At 41.7% G+C, this 19,296-nt stretch overlaps 1 protein-coding gene and 1 long non-coding RNA gene across 3 annotated transcripts; one reads left to right on the top strand and one right to left on the bottom strand.

The window, feature by feature from the left end:
• Positions 1-2,536: 2,536 nt before the first annotated feature.
• On the bottom strand, positions 2,537-3,258 carry LOC129033698 (uncharacterized). Its single transcript, XR_008501653.2, has 2 exons — positions 3,039-3,258; positions 2,537-2,780 (listed from the first exon to the last, which is right to left on the bottom strand). It is a non-coding gene; the product is annotated as an uncharacterized LOC129033698 (long non-coding RNA).
• Positions 3,254-13,869, top strand: LOC129033692 (cytochrome c oxidase assembly factor 6 homolog). 2 transcript variants are annotated; one of them, XM_063671025.1, is made up of 3 exons: positions 3,254-3,570; positions 3,770-3,930; positions 13,257-13,869. In XM_063671025.1, the coding sequence occupies exons 1-3, from the start codon at positions 3,477-3,479 to the stop codon at positions 13,350-13,352; spliced, it is 351 nt and encodes a 116-aa protein (XP_063527095.1). In that variant the 5' UTR covers positions 3,254-3,476; the 3' UTR covers positions 13,353-13,869. The 2 variants fall into 2 exon arrangements, with proteins under 2 accessions (XP_063527095.1, XP_063527097.1); XM_063671027.1 differs by having other exon boundaries at positions 3,271-3,404.
• Positions 13,870-19,296: the final 5,427 nt, after the last annotated feature.

Genomic DNA, 19,296 nt, shown 5'->3' with positions numbered 1-19,296 from the left:
TTTTTTTGACAGAGTCTCTCCCTGTCGCCCAGGCTGGAGTGCAATGGCACGATCTCAGCTCACTGCAACCTCCGCCTCCCGGGTTCAAGCAATTCTCCTGCATCAGCCTCCTGAGTAGCTGGGATTACAGGCACACACCACCATGTCTGGCTAATTTTTTGTATCTTTGTTAGAGACGGGGTTTCACCATGTTGGCCAGGCTGGTCTCGAACTGCTGACCTCATGATCCGTCTGCCTCAGCCTCCCAAAGTGCTGGGACTACAGGCATGAGCCACCGCGCCCAGCCACATCATTTGATAATTACTGAGCCTTTCCTTTATGGCTAAAAATTCCTCTTAACCTAAGTCATAAAGATTTTTCCTTATATAGGTCCACATAACTTATCTGAAATCCCTGGAGCCAGATGTTTGAAATATAGACTATTTTAAATATTAGAAGGGTAGGATGAAACATACAACATATATTGTATAATATTCTCAACAAGAACTGGGACGGTACCCATAATGAAATACATTAATATCTCTATAGAAAAGCATATGCAGTCACCTAAGTGATAATGTTAATAACAAGTATAAAGAGCCTTATGTTACTTTAAGTCATATTTTTCACCAAATGAGTTCCAAAGTGTTCGGTGTTTCAGAGGTTTGGGGATTTTATAATTAGTACAAAAGTTATGGTAGCCTTATTCAGTAAGAATGGAATTATTTCAAAGTTTGTAGGAACTTACTGGTGGAGCCATGTACCTGGTATTTGTGTGTATGAAGATTCTTCACTACTCATTCAAATTATGTAATAGTTTCTCTATTTTTGAATTACTTGTTTTTCTTGAAATTTGTACAGTCATCTAAATCTTATTTGCACTAAATTGTTTACAAGATTATCTAACTTTTTTGATGTCTGTAGTATTTCTAGTTTCCATTCTTGATAAAGATTGTTGACATCCCTCCTTTTATAGCTATTAAAGGTTTGCCAATTTTAATTTTTTTTTTCCCAAAAAAATCAACTTTTGGTTTCTTTCAACCTATTCTGTGCTGTGGTGTGCTAGTGAATTAGCTCCAAACATAAAATCCTGGCTTGTTTGTTGATTTCCATAGTGTAAACAGTCCCATCATGGTTGACTTCAAGCTACTTATTTGAATTGGCTCCAAACATAAAACAAAATCCTGGCTTGTTTGTTGAGTTCCATAGTGTAAACAGTCCCATCATGGGTGACTTCAAGCTACTTATTTGATGTTATTGATCATGGACTTGCCAAGAGGTGTGCACAATTGGCTCTCCCATGCCAGTACAGGCTGGCTCTGGTACACCACTGCTTTTATTTTCCATTTCGTTAATTTCTGCTCTTAACATTATTTCTGTCCTTCTGTTTTCTGTCTTATTTTGCTGTCCTTTTTCTAACTTCTTGAAAAGGGATTTTCAGCTCAAGACTTTTCAGACTCTTCTAATACACTTACTTATGGCTATAAATGTCCCTCTAAGTGCTGCTTTAGTTTCATCCCACAGGTGTTGCTATTGTATTTTATGGTTCAGTTCAAAATATTTTCTCAATACCATTGACTCTGTCTCTGTGTCATTCAGACTTGTTTTTACAGTTCTTTATTGATTTCTCTCTTAAATGCACTGTAGTAAAAAATGACAATTATTTCAATTTTCAAAATTTGTTGAGTTGCTTTATAACTAAGTATGTGGCTGACTGTGGTGATGTGTCTGCTTTCAAAAAACTACATTCTGATTTTGGTCATGTTGTTCTGTACATATTAATTGCGTCGTTTTTACATCATGTTATTCACGTTTCCTATATCCTTAATTTTTCTCTTGCTAGTCTTAACAATTAGTGAGAAAGGCCTGTTAAAATTACCCAATATGACCAGGCATTTTTTTCTTTGTAATTCTGTCGCTTCACTTTGTTTCATATGTGTTTTTCATTAAGTACTTATAAATTTTAAATTTAAAACACATTTCCTTTTTAGACTCAGAAGTCATCTAAGACTCTTTCCTTTCATTCCTTTTATATCCCATCAGTCATATTTAAAAGATATCTATATGTAAACTGACGTCGATAGACATGATGTAAAAGAAGGGGGTGGCTCTGGTAAAGCTAAAGTAACTCCACTATTAGAGTGCATTAACTATGGGAGAAATACTTTCTATATTGCAGAACACATATTTGGTGGTACTTAGTCTCACATCGCCACCCTGAAAAGTCTGCATATATTGAATTTGGAATGGATCAAACTGCACTGAGTGCAAAATTGTAAATTGCGTATCTTATATAAATGTTTTAGAACTAGATGATGGAGCAGATGGAAAAGAGAACGGCGTGCCAGATGACTGACCATAAACATGCTTTTTAATAAAGATTCTGCTGAGATATTAACTCATATATATTTTTAAAAAATTTTTTTCTTGTTCATTTTGTTTCTAAGATATTAACTCACATATTAAAAATAACGTCTCAAAAAATTTGAAGCAATTCTCTTCATCCCTTTTAAAAATACCTTGCTGTTTCGGGGGTTAAAAAAAGCCACAAGGGAGATTAAAACAATACAAATATTTATTTTCCCAACTCCCCTGCCATGGGTTCTGGGACGTCACCGCCTCTTTCTGGGGCCCGTTTCATCCTTTTCTTTTAATCCAAGAAGCGATGGTGGTGTGCGCCTGTAGTCCCAGCTACCTGGGAGGCAGGCTGAGGTGGGAGGATCTTTTGGGTCCAGGATTTTGAGGCTGCAGTAAGCCCTGTTCTCACCACTGCACTCAAGACTGGGCGGAAGAGCGAGACCCTGTATCAAAAACAAAACAAAACGAGAAGGCATCACGGCTTTGTAACACTCCGTCCAGCTCTCGCACTCTCAGGTGCAAACTTCCACACAAACTCCTCGGCTCGCCTTGTCCCGCGGGACTAGCATATCAAGCCTTCCGCGACACACTGTGCGATGATATATACGTATATACCCTTCTTGCCCTTGAAGGCCGGAAGTTGGTCTTACAGATAAAAGCGAAACAGGAAGTCCCGCCCTTCTTTGGAAAGTAAATGGTACCTCGGAAGGGTCAAAAGAGTCCGCGATTTCGCCGCTGAATTGCTTTTTGCGGTTGGGGAGGTCTACGCTTCTAGAGCTCGAGCCAGCGGGGCGACCCTGCAGTGGCAGGACTCGGCACCGCGCCCTCCACCGCCGGTTGGTGGCCTGCGTGACCCTTTCCTCCCGTCGACATCGAAAGGAAGCCGGACGTGGGCGGGCAGAGAGGTCGGCTTGCTGATGGGTCCGGGTGGGGCGCGCGTGGACTATGGGCCCGGGAGGTCCCTTACTGTCCCCGAGCCGCGGGTTCCTCCTGTGCAAAACGGGGTGGCACTCCAATCGCCTGCTTGGTGATTGTGGCCCCCACACACCTGTTTCTACGGCGCTTAGGTTCGAACAGTAACCCTGTAAACTAGGCACTGCTGTCCCTGCTTTACTGGTGGGAAACGGGCTCGGAGAGAAATGAGCTGCCCTAAGCGACTGGGACAGAGCCACAGTTCTCAGCCGGGCTTTCTGAGCCCACGCGGCCGCCCCAGCAGGGATCAAATCACACAGTGTGAGATAAGCCTCAAGAGCGGGTGGTCTTATGCTGCCACTGAGAACTGATTGGGTTCAGTTGCATCATCAAAATCCCGAAGCATGCTTTTTTTTTTTTAGTTTTAAAGGAAGAGGAGATTGACAGTTTTCCTCTTTCCTTACCTTCTCTTCAGATTACAAAGTTCATTGTTAATCTCAAATGTTATTTTGGCCAACAGGCTTCATCGCAGTAGGAATGGCAGCCCCATCTATGAAGCAAAGACAGGTCTGCTGGGGGGCCCGGGATGAGTACTGGAAGTGTTTAGATGAGAACTTAGAGGATGCTTCTCAATGCAAGAAGTTAAGAAGCTCTTTCGAATCAAGTTGTCCCCAACAGTGGGTAAGTCACACTTTGATGTGTTTCTCTTCCCTGTTAAGATACATCGAGCTTATGCTGTGAGTGGTAGGCTGACATGAAGCACTCTCTGAGGCATGTCAATTAACAGTTTCTTTGAGGCGCAGAGAAAACCTTGCCTGGTAATTCAGCCTTATTTGATGCCCTTACCTCAGGTAGATCTTTGGAGAATGTCAACTGACACATTAAAGAGCGTCGAAAAACACAACAAACATATGAACAATAACCAAAAGATTCCAGTTCATTTCACTGGTAGACTTTTCCAGGATCTTCTGAAGGGGTAGTATTTAATCTTGGGCAGGAGTTGGCAAAATTATTGACCTAGAGCTACTGTCAGAAATAAAGCATTCCCAGTTGCTCACCCAAAATCCTGTAAGTCATCATATACCCAAAATATAAAGAAAGGAGTTTGGTAAGCAGAAGAAAGAAAAGGTTCATATGGTGGATTCTGTCTCCCTGACAGGCATTGAAGCGCTGTATTCCCTGTCCTTAGTATAAGGGGGGATTGGAAAGGGGACTACTACTGAGGTTAGTAAGGGGCCGTGTGTGCTAAGTGCTTGATATTTTCATCTTCACCAATACCTGTTAAGATAGGTGTTGTTGGCTGGGTGCAGTGGCTCACGCCTGTAATCCCAGCACTTTGGGGAGGCCGAGGCGTGCAGATCACAAGGTCAGGAGTTCAAGACCAGCCTGGTCAACACAGTGAAACCCCATCTCTACTAAAAATACAAAAAAAAAAAAAATAGTTGGGCATGGTGGCACGTGCCTCTAATCCCAGCTACTCAGGAGGCTGAGGCAGGAGAATTGCTTGAACCAGGACCCACGAGGTGGAGGTTGCAGTGAGCCAAGATCATGCCACTGCATTCCAGCCTGGGCCACAGAGCAAGACGTTGTTATTCTCTATCTCCAGAGGAGGCAACTGAAGCTCAGAGCATTGAAGTAACTCTTGTTACTACTCAGCAAGTGACAAAACTGTAATTTTAAGGCAGGCCTAACTGGCTGGTGTGGGATTTGAACTTGGATTTGTCTGTGCTTTTTCACTGTCTTATGCTGCTCCAAAATATACCATGTAGTTGGAAAACAGATAATTTTAGAGTTGAAGTGGTTTTAGGGGTTTTACCTTCTCATACCTCAAACCTTTAAGAGGCTTTGAAGGAGGCCACAAGAAGGCTGTGATGCAGGGGGGGGGATCATATTGGTGGCTGAGCTGGGGATGAACGCAGTGAACAGAAATTACTTTATTTTTCTTTCTTTAATTTTTAGAGACAGGTTCTCAATCTGTCACCCTGGCTTGAGTGCAGTGGCATGATCATAGCTCACTGCAGCCTTGACCTCCTGGCCTCAAGCGATCTCCTGTCTAAACCTCCTGAGAAGCTGGCACTATAGGCATCTGCCACCATGCCTGGCTAATTTTTTAAAATATTTTGTAAAGACAGGATCTTACTATGTTGCCCAGGCTGGTCTCCAACTCCTGGGCTCAAGTGATCTTCCCACCTCGACCTCCCAAAGCACTGGGATTAACAGGCATTGAGTCACCATGTCTGGCCAGACATTGCTTTAGATGAACTCTTCATCTGTAAAACCAGCCTGATACAACCTATCTCATGGGATTGTTATGACAACAAAATGCATAACTTGACATGTAAACTGAAAACTGATCAATGTGGGACTCTATGATTGAATTAGATAATGATTCTAGCAGAAAATATTATACATCTGTAGTTTTCCCATTAGACAGATGCATTGAGAGGAACTCCAGGTTTAAGGAGTTCCCCTTCGATCCCACTTTTATCCTCTGTCTCCTCCTGCAACCCACTGCTTTTTCTCCAGCCTGATGGCTCCCACTCCCACACTTCCGGGGCACATTCCAGTCTGTCAGAAAGGGTTTTTACAGCCAGCCATTTGGTTCTTGATTGTACATCTCTCCCACTCAAGCAGACTGGGTGCCGTCCTCTGAGGCCCCAACCTCTCTCCAGGTGACTGCGTCCTAGTCACTGCTAACATGAATTGAGTACATCTTCTACACTCTACACACTTGAAATGTGTCATCTATCTTATTTATCTCTCGTGGAACTCTCTTAGCGGTTTTATAGGTAAGGGTACATTGACATGAAGTCACTTGTAGTCACAGAGCCTGGATTTGAGCTCAGTAGTCTGATTCCAGACCCCACATACTTCTTCCTGTGCCTACCGTGCAAGAAAAGGATCCATGAAAATAGCTTGCACAAGTCTCATGTTGTTCTAGAAACTGAGTTATAATTCAAGTCTAGTTGAATACAAAAGCCCTGTCTCCTTGGGTCCCTTTACAGTTCTCTCACCCAGTTTCTTCATTCATGTCTAGCAGCCACCGCTCTTTGGAATGCCTTGCTGTGAGTCTGTTAAATGCCCGTGTTCATTAGAGCTCCCTTCTCTGCTACTCACTGGTCCAAGGCAATCCTGTTTACAGCCATGGCTTGAAGTCCCAGCTTATGTGTTGATGCCTATCTTAGCCCAGGCTGTCATAACAAAATACCTTACAGAAATTTATTTCTCACAGTTTTGGAGGCTGGAGGTCCGAGATCAGCATGCCAACATGGTCAGTTTGTGATGAGGGCCCTCATCCTGACTTGTTAAGACAGCTACCTTCTTGCTGTGTTCCCACCCAGCAGAGAGAGACAGAGAGGTCGGTCCAGTCTCTTTCTCCTCTTTTTTTTTTTTGTTTTTGAGACAGAATCTCACTCTGTCACCCAGGCTGGAGTGCAGTGGTGTGATCTCAGCTCACTGCAACCTCTGCTGCCCAGGTTCAAGCAGTTCTCCTGCCTCAGCCTCCTGAGTAGCTGGGATTACAAGCGCCCGCCACCACACCCAGTTACTTTTTGTAGTTTTAGTAGAGATGGGGTTTCACCATCTTGGCCAGGCTGGTCTTGAACTCCTGACCTCTTGTTCCACCCGCCTCGGCCTCCTAAAGTGCTGGGATTACAGGTGTGAGCCACTGCACCCGGCTCTTCCTCTTCTTATAAGGACATTAATCCCATCAGGTTAGCAGGGCCCACACTCATGACCTGCACCCAGTAGGCCTCTCCTCCCATGCTTCCAGCTTCAGAGAAAGACACCAGCATCAACTTAGGACCCGGGACCTGCGTGTCAGCCTTGACTGAATTATTGGAGTGTTCTCAGGAGGGAGACTAGATAAGTTAGGGCTGTGAGCTCAGCTGCTGTCCAGCTTCAGTCTGATCCTTCTGGAAGCTCTGGAGTGTAAATTGTACCATAATTCATGGCTTTTGTGCCTGCCAGTCATTGGCATTGGCTGAAGGGCAGCTCTCTGGAGAAGGGGGCAGCCATCTGGTGTTAGCCACTGCCCAGCGCAGCGGGGAGTGGGTGCATAGGTTTGCAGAGGGAATCTGGACAGAGGCCCAATAGTGGCCATTACCTCACCTGTCCAGATGCAGGCAGCATGAAGCTACCACAGCACCCCCACATGGGGTGTGTACCTATAAAACTCACCCGTAGAACCGCAGAGCTGAGTGCAAGCTCTCTGTAGCCAGTCTTGCTGCCAGGGGGTGAAGGAGAGGAATGACTGTGTTCATCATCAGTTAAAGCACTTGTGTTGTCCAGGGGAAGGAGTATTACAGTTAATGGATCTAGAGTGAAGACTCAGTGTTCCCCTTCTGACAAGAAAAGTAACACATTCACGTGTTTTGTAAAAAGAGTATTTATTAAAGAAAAGTTCAAGAACATATAACCTGCCCATTTTAATGAAATGATATAGAAAAAAAATCTCCCAAATATAGATGATGGCCCTACTTCAGCTCCACAGTCATTTTTTTGGTGCATATCCTGTTCGTTTAGTCATTCCACAAATATCTATTGAGCACCTCCTATGTGCCATAGGAAAATACAGCAAGGAAAAATAGACAAAGTGCTCAGCCCTCATGTACCATACATTCTAGTATGGGGAGAGAGACAAGTAGTAGAATTAAAAGGATGTTAAATGGTAATAAGTGATAGGATGAAAAATCAAACAAGGGTACAGGTTTAAGTAGGATGGTCAAGAAAGGTTTTATTTATACAGAAACTGTTTTTACAAAGTTATGAAAAAAGTTAGGGAACAGATAGGCAGATACCTGGTGAAGAGGATTCCAGGCAGAGAGAATGAAACAGCCAGAAACCTGCACTGATGGGCTAGGAGCAGTGGCTCATGCCTGTAATCCCAGCACTTTGGGAGGCCGAGGCGGGCGGATCACCTGAGGTCAGGATTTGAGACCAGCCTGACCAACATGGCAAAACCCAGTCTCTACTAAAAATACAAAAATTAGCTGGGTGTGATGGTGGGCGCCTGTAATCCCAACTATTTGGGAGGCTGAGGCAGGAGAATTGCTTGAACCCGGGAGGTGGAGGTTCCAGTAAGCTGAGATTATGCCACTGCATTCCAGCCTGGGCGACCATACAAGACTCAGTTTTTTTTTGTTTTGTTTTTTTTAAAAAAAACAAAACAAAACAAACAAAAAAAACAGCAACAAAAACCTGCACTGATGTGTTTAAGGGACAGTAAGAAGAAAACAGCATAAGTTAGAGCCAAGAGATGGGAGGCCAGGGAGGTACTTTTTTATTTTTATTTATTTTTATTTTTTTGAGACAGTCTCACTTTGTTGCCCAGGCTGGAGTGCAGTGGTGTGATCTTTGCCATATTGCCCAGGCTGGTCTTGAACTCCTGGATTCAAGCGATCTGCCCATCTCAGCCTCCCAAAGTGCTGGGATTATAGGTGTGAGCCACTGTGCCCGGCCATGGTTGGTGCTTTTACTCTTAGTAATACAGGAAGCTATTGGAGAGCTTTGGGTTTAGGAGTAAGGAGGGAAGTGAGGCCATGAGAGGGAAGACAATCAGTGGAAAGGTGGTGGGACTGGTAGGCTGTTGGCATGAAGTCCATGAGGGAATGTTCAGAGGTAGGGGTTGGAGAATGGGATTCTCACAGTTGGAATTATGGAAGGTTCTGTTTGTTATGAAGACAAGATAGAAGCTTTGATCCTGGGAGTAAGGTAGGTTGGAGGATGAGATCATTGAAGAGGTCAAGGAACTGAGAGGTCACGGTATTGAAAAGACCAGTATGTGGACACTGAAATTACTCGCGAGTTTTGACCTGAGTACCCACGAGTTGTGACCTGATTATTGTTGGAGAAAATGATGGTGTATTAGTCCGTTTTCATACTGCTATAAAGAACTGCCTGAGACTGGTTAATTTATAAAGGAAAGAGGTTTAATTGACTCACAGTTCAGCATGGCTGGGGAGGCCTCAGGAAACTTAGAATCATGGTGGAAGGCGAAGAGGAAGCAAGGCACCTTCTTCACAAGGTGGCAGGAAGGAGAAGTGCCAAACAAAGGGGGAAGAGCCCCTTATAAAACCATCTGATCTTATGAGAACTCACTCACTGTCACAAGAACAGCATGGGAGAAACTACCCCGGTGATTCAGTTACCTTCACCTGGTCTCGTCCTTGACAAGTGGCGATTATGGGGATTACAATTCAAGATGAGATTTGGGTGGGGACACAAAGCCTAACCATATCAGATGGTGACCTGCAAAGTTGTAGATGACTGCAACGAAGAAGGGAAGCAGGTAGTATAGTAAATTATTCCCATTGACTTCTGCAGCATTTGACAGTGATAGCCCGTTTCCCATTTGCACCCATTTTCTTCTGCACCACTGTTCTTTCTTAGTCCATAACTGAGTTATTTCTCAGCCTGCCCTTCACTGTCGGTTCTTTGCTCCCTGTTCACCTGTGCTCTCTTTTCAAGTATTACCTTGTCAAAGTCCCACTCAATTGCCATAGAATAAAAGCTGAAAAGTTTTTCCAGAGATACGTATGCATAAGGGTGGGGAGGCACACGCGAGGGCAAGTAAATGGAAATATCTTTTGAGTGCATTCTGAATGAGACGCTTTGTTTTTGTTGCCTTTAATTTTCATTCAGTCTTGTGAGGTACTGTTGTATCTGCTTTATACAATAGGAACTAAGGCTCAGAAAGGTAAAATAATTTGTCTTAGACCAGCCAACCAGTAAAGTAGTAGAGAGAGGATTTGAATGTCTATGATTTCAAAATTTGGATCTTTTACTTAGCTGATGTCACAGCCACAAAATAAAGATAAAAATAGTACCACCAAATTGGGATTTAGAATGAGTAATTCTATCCCAAAACACCAAAAATACATGCTTATTACAAAATAAATATGCCATACAACTAATATGCTAGCTATTACCAAAACAAATTAGTTCTCTCTAGTACTCACATATCTGTTTTATAGCACTCATCAGTATGATGTGTATAATGGTCCTATTGAAAGTCTTCTGGGATTACAGGCGTGAGACACCACTCCCAAGGCGGGTGGATCGCCTGAGGTCAGGAGTTCGAGACCAGCCTGGCCAACATGGTGAAACCCCATCTCCACTAAAAATACGAAAATTAGCCAGGCATGGTGGCATGCGCCTGTGGTCCCAGCTACTCAGGAGGCTGAGGCAGGAGAATCACTGGAACCCGGTAGGCAGAGGTTACAGTGAGCCGAGATCACGCCACTGCACTCCAGCTTGGGTGACAGTGTGAGACTCTGTCTCAAAAAAAACAAAACAAAAAGGTTCCTATTGTTCCTAACTTAGGAGCAGGGATCAGGGCTATCATTCTAGCATCATCTAACAAAGTTCCACAAACAGAGCAACCAGATATCCAAGATCTGTGATCTTAATATCAAATTCATATATTGTCTTTTTTCTATAAAACTTTGAAATGCCTCAGAAATCCCAGTATTTTGGCATTCACACTACTGTCCTGGGTCTTATTCAGTGGTTTAGAGACCACTCGCGTTTGTGTATACAGTATTTCTCAACGAATCCTTGTTGATTCATTAGCCTTTTAGAGAAAGGACCATGTGTTGAGGGTTTAGGCTGTTGGTTGAAAGAGAAGGTGAGGGCTAGGGAGGAGAGCTTTCCGGGCAGAATGTGGTAATATGCAAAGGCATGGAGTCAAGATGCACAGGAAATGAGCATGGGGTAGCTCTGTAGGACAAACAGTTCAGGGACTGCTGGTAAATTCAGAGAGGATGGACAGGTGGGCAGGGATGAAGCCATCAGTGGCCTTGTTTGTCTTACAAACCTTAAAGGCAATATGGATACCTTGAAAGATCTTCAAACAAGCAAGTGACCTGATCAAATTTGGGTTTCAGAAAGATGATACTCTGGCAGCCTGGGACAGGTGGATTAAGGATGGTTGAGCCTGGAAATAGAGAAGCCAGTGAAAGAGCTGTTACAGCAACCCAAGTGAGAAATGATGAGGGTTTGTGCTGTGGCAGTGAAGAGGGGAAAAGAGATCTAAGTGTCTAGGTGGATGTGATGCATTCATTGAAATAGGTATTAGAGGAGAAACATGTTTGGAGAGGAGCAAAGTTCTGGACAAGTTGGGACTGCAATGTCAGTAGGACCTCTAAATGGAGTTGTCTTAGGCAGTTGGAGATGTGACAGGAGATGCAAACATCTATTAATTTGTCACAAAAATGTTAAGGGCAATGTCCACTTCTTCCTTTGGTATCCTTATATAACATCCATCCTAGCCCAATCAGCCTGAGACCACCAGGGATGAATCTATAGTCTGATTTATGAATGCTTGTAACCAGGAAGACCACACACCAGAGAACTGTGGGCCTCTCACCAACAAAGAAAAAGAGAGTTGTTAGAAGTTTAGGGGAAGAATGGAGTTTAGGTAAAATTTAAATGAAATGGTGTTTTGACAACCTCAGTACAAAGCATAGGTGTCATCGTCAGCTCTGGATTGAAAAGTGGACCAGGGTTTTCTTTCTTTGAAGTTAAAAGATTGAGTGTCATGTTCACGTTGAGTAATGTTATTTGACATCCTGAAGCTGGGTTGGAGATCAAGGCTGCTTCTGTGTCAGGGCGCCTTAGATCTTCTAGACAAAAGTGGGATGTTTCCTTCTTACAGATAAGACTTCAAACAGCAAATTTCTGGTAGTTGATGATTTTAGAGAACAAGATTTCCCAATGAATAAGAAACCAGTAGTCACTCAAATAACGGATCTATTAGCACACTCCGTGGCTGTAGCACACCCTTGGGAGACATGTTTCCTTCCAGCTGACTTTGTGTGTGTCTGTTATCCCAGCTTGATTGATACAGCGCAGGGCAGATTTTTACATTTGCAGTCCAAGATAATTTTTACTTACAAGCACCACTGAAATATTTAAGAATTAAATCCTAAGAAAGGCTTTTAACAAAAGAACTAGTGTTTTCTGGTCTGACAATGAAGATGAATTTAGAGTTGATAAGAAAAATGGTCCAGGCTCAGTATGGTGGCTCACGTCTGTAATCCCAGCACTTTGAGAGGCCAAGGCAGGTGGATCACTTGAGGTCAGGAGTTCGAGACCAGCCTGGCCAAGATGGCAAAACCCCATCACTACTAAAAATACAAAAAAAGTAGCCGGGCATGTAGCAGGTGCCTGTAATTGCAGCTACTTGGGAGGCTGAGGCCAGAGAATAGCTTGAACCTGGGAGGCGGTGGTTGCAGTGAGCCAAGATTGCTCCACTGCACTCCAGCCTGGGTAACAGAGCGAGACTCTCTGTCAAGAAAGAAAGAGAGAGAGAGAGAAGGAAGGAAGGGAGGGAGGGAGGGAAGGGAATGGAAGGAAGGGAAGGGAAGTAAGAAAAATGGTCCAATGTGTTCTCATTTGAAGCCTTCTGACCTACCTGAGAGCTCTGTGGACTCAACTCGCCAGCAAGCCTGACCTGTGTGCACATGGGTCCATTTCTTGAGAAGGTTCCTGAGTTATTCAAATTCTCAACATGGTCTATAATCCAAAAAGGATTAGGATTCACTGGTCTGTACTCTCCTCAGAGACTTATTCATCAAATGCCTCAATTCAAAATGGTTCTAGACAATGAGAACACATGGACACAGGAAAGGGAACATCACACACCGGGGCCTGTTGTGGGGTGGGGGGAGGGGGGAGGGACAGCATTAGGCGATATACCTAATGTTAAATGACAAGTTACTGGGTGCAGCACACCAACATGGCACATGTATACATATGTAACTAACCTGCACGTTGTGCTCATGTACCCTAAAACTTAAAGTATAATAAAAAAAAAGAAAAAAGAAAAACATCATTCATAGTTACAACTGACACACACACACACACACACACACACACACAGAGAAAATGGTTCTAGAATATAAATCACTTAAATTTATGTTGAATAATGTTACATTTAAATCTGTGCGTTTGCTTTTCTAAGCTGCATAACTTGCCCTTATTTCAAATCCTTTTTTTTCCAACAGATAAAATATTTCGATAAAAGAAGAGACTACTTAAAATTCAAAGAAAAATTTGAAGCAGGACAATTTGAGCCTTCAGAAACAACTGCAAAATCCTAGGCTGTTCATAAAGATTGAAAGTATTCTTTCTGGACATTAAAAAAGCTCCACTGACTATGGGACAGTAATAGTTTGAATCATAGTGAACATCAATGCTTGTTCCCTATATATGACACTTGATAATTAAGATGATCAAGAACCAGAAGATCTGTGAAGAAATGAAATAAAATGGTATTTAGTAATCTCTAAGAAAAAAAGTAAAACCTGTTATAAACACATGTACTTTTTTTTGTTTTGTTTTTAATTAGAGGATGGGTAGTAGGCAGATAAAATTTATAATATACATAGAAGTGAAATAAATGGGAGTTAGCATTTTAATACAGGCAAGAGCTATTACAACAACCCAAGTGAGAAATGATGAGGGTTTGTGGAAGGTTTATAAGGAAGAAGGGTGAATTTAAAATACACAAGTAAAATAATAAAAGCCATCTATAAAAAAGCCCATAGCTAATATCAACACTTAATGTTGGGACAGTAACTGGATATCTAGCTAGTCCAGTGAGACAAAAAAGAAAAAGCATACACACTTGGAAGGAAGAAAGAAAACTAGCTCTACTCACATATAATACTATCTTATGTAATGTACCAATGGATGCACAAAAAGAGCTCCTAGAACTATAAGTCAATCATAGAAAAGTTGCAGGAAACAAGGTTAGCATACACAAGGAAAATTATATTCCTATATATCAGCAATAAACAATTGGAATTTAAAACTTAAAAATACCATCTGTGAATAGCACCAAAAAAAATTAAAGGAATACTTAGGTATAAATCTAATATATGGAGGCCTCTATGCTGAGAACTAGAAAACACTTGGAAGCAGACTACATCAAATTAAATGGAGAGGTATACAGTTGGCCCTCTGGGTTCTGCATCCATGGATTCAACCCCGAACAGAAAATATTTGGGAAAAGGAAAAACAAAAAAGTAAAAATAATAAAATTTTAAAAATCCAGTATAACACCTATTTACATTGTATTAGGTATTATAAGTAATCGAGATGATTTAAAGTGCAGGCATACCTCAAAGATATTGCAGGTTTGGTTACAGACCACTGCATTAAAGTGAATATCACAATAGAGTGGGTTACACAAATGTTTTGGTTTTCCAGTACACATAAAAGTTACGTTTATACTGTTGTCTAGTAAGTGTGCAATAGCATTATGTCTACTCAATGTATATACCTTAATTTTAAAATACTTTATTACTAAAAAATGCTAAAGATTCTCTGAGTCTTCAGCGAGTTGTCATCCTTTTGCTGGTAGACGGTCTTGCCTCGATGTTGATGGCTGCGGACTGATCAAGGTGGGGGGTGGATGCTGAAGTTTGGGGTGGCTATGGCAATTTCTTAAGACAATTAAGTTTGCTGTATTGATTGACTCTTCATTTCACAAGATTTCTCTGTAGCGTGCAATGCTGTTTGATAGTATTTTACCTGTAGTAGAACTACTTCAATTGGAGTCAATCCTCTTAAACCCTGCTGCTGCTTTATCACCTGAGTTTATGTCATATTCTAAATGCTTTGTTATTTCAACAGTATTCACGGCATCTTCACCAGGAATAGGTTCCATCTCAAGAAATCATTTTCTTTGTTCATCCATAAGAAGCAACTTCTCATGCATTCAGGATCATGAGATTGCCGCAATTGTCACATCAGGCTTTTTTTTTTTTTTTTTTTTTTTTTGAGACAGGATCTCACTCTGTCACTCAGGCTGGAGTGCAATGGTGCGATCTTGGCGCACTGCAACCTCTGCTTCCTGGGTTCAAACGATTCTCCCACCACAGCCTCCCGAGTAGCTGGGACTAGAGAGGCGTACCACACCTGGCTAATTTTTGTATTTTTTGGTAGAGATGCGGTTTCACCATGTTAGCCAGGCTGGTCTCAAACTCCTCACCTCAAGTGAGGATCTGCCCACCTCGGCCTCCCAATGCTAGAATTACAGGCGTGAGCCACTGCGCCCAACCAGGCTTCACTTCTAATTCTAGTTCTCTTGTTATTTCTACCACATCTGCAGTTCCTTCCTCCAACCTGAAGTCACCTGCTGCATTATTAGCCTCTAACAAGTTGCCTGTCCTTTAAAACTTTGAAGCCACGCATTGACTTCTCCTCTCTAGCTCTGAAAGTCCTAGATGGCATCCTCTTCCAAAAGAAGGCTGTTTCATCGACATTGAAAATCTGTAGTGTGGCCACCTTCATCAGTGATCTTGGCTAGATGTGGATGATTTGCTGCAGCTTCTGCACGAGCACTTGCTTCTTCACCTTGCTCTTTTTTGGCGATAGCTTCTTTCCTCTCGCTTCATTAACCAGCGTCTGCTAGCTTCACAGTTTTCTGCTGTAGCTTCCTCACCTCTCAGCCTTTATAAAATTGAAGACAACTAGGGCTTTGCTCTGGATAAGGCTTTGGTTTAAGGGAATATTGTGGCTGGTTTGATCGTCTATCCAAAAAATCTAACTTTCTCCATATCAGCAATAAGACTTTCACTTTATTTATGTGTTCACTGGAGTCGCACTTTTAATTTCAAGAACTTTTCCTTTGCATTCACAACTTGGCTAAGCATTTGGTGCAAGAGGCCTAGCTTTTGGCCTGTGTCAGCTTTTGACATGGCTTCCTCACTAAGCTCTTTCATTTCTAGCTTTTGATTTAAAGCGAGAGACGTGCCACTTTTCCTTTCACTTGAACACTTTAGAGGCCATCAGTAGTGTTATTAATTGGCCTAATTTCAATATTGTTGTCTCAGGGAATAGGGACGCCTGAGGAGAAAGAGACAGATGGCAGCCAGTGAGAGAAGCAGTCAGAACACACACACTTTTTTTTTTTTGAGACGAGTCTTGCTCTGTCACCAGGCTGCAGTGCAGTGGTATGATCTCGGCTCACTGCAACCTCTGCCTCCTGGGTTCAAGCGATTCTCCTGCCTCAGCTTCCTGAGTAGCTGGGACTACAGGCACATGCCACCATGCCCAGTTAATTTTTGTATTTTTAGTAGAGACGGGGTTTCACCATGTTGGCCAGGCTGGTCTCAAACTCCTGACCTCAAGGGATCCGCCCGCCTCAGCCTCCCAAAGTGCTGGGATTACAGGAGTGAGCCACCGCACCTGGCCAGAACACACACATTTATCAGTTAAGTTCACCATCTTATATGGTTGCAGTTTGTGGCACCCCAAAGCAATTATAAAAGTAACATCAAAGATCACTGATCACAGATCACCATAATAGATGAAGCAATGAAAACATATGAAATACTGTGAGAATTAGCAAAACAGAGAGACACATGCTGTTGGGAAAATGGCACAGATAGATTTGCTTGACACAAGGTTGCCACAAATCTTCAATTTGTAAAAAATGCATTATCTGTGAAGCACAATAAATCAAGTGCAATAAAATGAGGTATGCCTGTATAAAGGAGGATATGTATAGATTATATGCAAATACTATACCATTTTATATAAGAAACTTGAGCATCTGCAGAATTTGGTATCTGCAGAGGGTCTTGGAGCCAATCCATCGTGGATACTGAGGGACGACAGTACTGTGTTCATGGATTAGAAGACTCACTTTTGTTAAGATATGGTTAAATTCTCTCGAATTTGATTTATAGGTCCAATACAACCCCAATCAAAATCTCAATAAGCTTTTTTGTAGATACTGACAAGCTGATTCTAAAATTTATATGGAAAAGTGAAGGAACTAAAATAGTCAATTCTAAAAGGAAGAACAAAGTTGGAGGATTCACATTACTTGATTTCAAGACATATTTGAAAGGTACAGTAATCAACACAGTATGGTATGGGCAAAACGAAAGATATAGTTTAATGGAACAATAGAGACCCATATAATAGTCAACTGTGTTTGGACAGAAGTACAAAGGCATTTCAACAGAGAAGTAAAAAGGCATTTCAAAAGAGAAAGGATAATCTTTTCTCCAAATAGTGCTAAAAAATTGGATATCCAAATACACCAAAAAATAAACTTTAACATCCTCACACTTGGTACAAAAATTAACTCAAAATGGATCATAGAGCTAAATGTAAAATGTAAAACTATAAAACTTGAAGAAAATATGAAGAAGTTCTGCATGATCTTGTGTTTGGAAATGAATTTTCAGATAAAGCATCAAAAGCACAATCCATACAAGTAAAAGCTAAATTGGACTTTATCAAAATTAAAAACTTTTGCTCTGCAAAAGATACTCTTAAAATAATTAAGATAAATTACAGACTGAGAGACAATGTTTGCAAATCATATATTTTATGAGGAACTTGCATCCAGAATAAATCTTGTAATTCTCAAAATAAGAAAAACAATCCAGTTTAAAAAATAAGATTTTGTACATACTTCTTAGAAGGTATACTCTGAAAAGTATATGAAAAGATGCTCCACGTTACTAAACATTAGAGTAATGCAAATTAATACCACAATTACATAATCACTACACACCTCTTAAGAGTGGCTTAAATTAAAAAGTTGACAACACCAAGTGCTGCCGAGGATGCAGAGCAACAGTCATTCACTGCTGCTGGCTAGGCAAAAAATAAAGCCCCTCTGGAAAACAGCTTTTTTACAGAGTTAAACATACACTTACCTTATGACCCAGTAATCACACTCCTAGGTATTTCACCAAATGAACTGAAAACAAAACCTGTATATGAATATTTATTCAAAGCAGCTTTATTCATAATCACCAAAACCTTGAAACAACCCAGATGCCTACAACAGAGGAATGGATAAACTGTGATACATCTATGCAATGGGATACCACTCAGCAATAAGGAAAAATGAACTTCTGATTCACACAACATAGATGAGCTTTAAATGCACTTTCCTATGTGAAGAAGCCAGATCCAAAAGGCTACATATTATATGCTGTGATTTATAATATTCTGGAAAAGGTGAAACTAAAGAATAGAGAACAGATCAGTAGTTACCAATGGTTGGGATGAGGAAAGGGGTTGACTATGAAGGGGTTACCCAAGTAAACTTTGGGTGACAAAACTATGGCACTGTGGTGACAGATTCATGAGTTCACACTTGTCAAAACCCAGACTGTGCACTATAAAGAGTGACCTGAATGCACAAATAAAATCAACCAGGATATTGGTGGGATTACAATATGGAATGCAGGTTGTGATGAGTCTAGTTGTATTATAAAATATATGACATAACCCTTTTCAAAGAGGTGGGTAAGAAAGGGACTGACCTAGGTAACTGGAAAATGGTGTTTTGACCAGATACTGTAAGGCTACAGACAAAAAGAACTGTACACAGTTGCTAAATTTGCAATTCTGAAACTACGTTTATATTAGGATTGAACAAATAAGTAAATATAGATAATGAGAACCAGGTCTAGGTCAGAAAAAGCAGTTAAAAGCAAGAGGTGAATGTTAGAATGAATCCTGTGGTGCTGGATTGTGTCAGAGATGTCAGTACGAAGTCACGTTTATGTTCACCTATCTAGACTGATAAAGGCAGAAACATCTATAGCTATGTACATACATGGGTTGGTAGACATACACAGATCCCCTAGCTCCATCCACTGACCAGGCTTGTAATTTGCATAGCATCCAAGTACTCCCCCAAATATTAATTACTGTAGTAATTTTAACAGGTGCCCCTGAATTATTTGATACTCCTCCCTCCGACAGTTTACATTCCCTACCCTTTAGTATAGACTGGGCTTAGTCATTCACTTTTTTTTTTTTTTTTTTTTTTTTGAGACAGAGTCTTACTCTGTCGCCCAGGCTGGAGTGCAGTGGCACGATCTCGGCTCACTGCAAGCTCCGCCTCCCGGGTTCACACCATTCTCCTGCCTCAGCTCCCTGAGTAGCTGGGACTACAGGCACCCGCCACCATGCCTGGCTAATTTTTTGTATTTTTAGTAGAGACAGGGTTTCACCATGTTAGCCAGGATAGTCTCGATCTCCTGACCTCGTGATCTGCCCGCATCA

This window comes from Pongo pygmaeus, chromosome 1, assembly GCF_028885625.2.
Source record: "Pongo pygmaeus isolate AG05252 chromosome 1, NHGRI_mPonPyg2-v2.0_pri, whole genome shotgun sequence".
Taxonomy (NCBI): Eukaryota; Metazoa; Chordata; class Mammalia; order Primates; family Hominidae; genus Pongo; species Pongo pygmaeus.
Note: the sequence above shows the minus strand (reverse complement) of the source record. Positions and strands in the feature narration are given on the sequence as shown.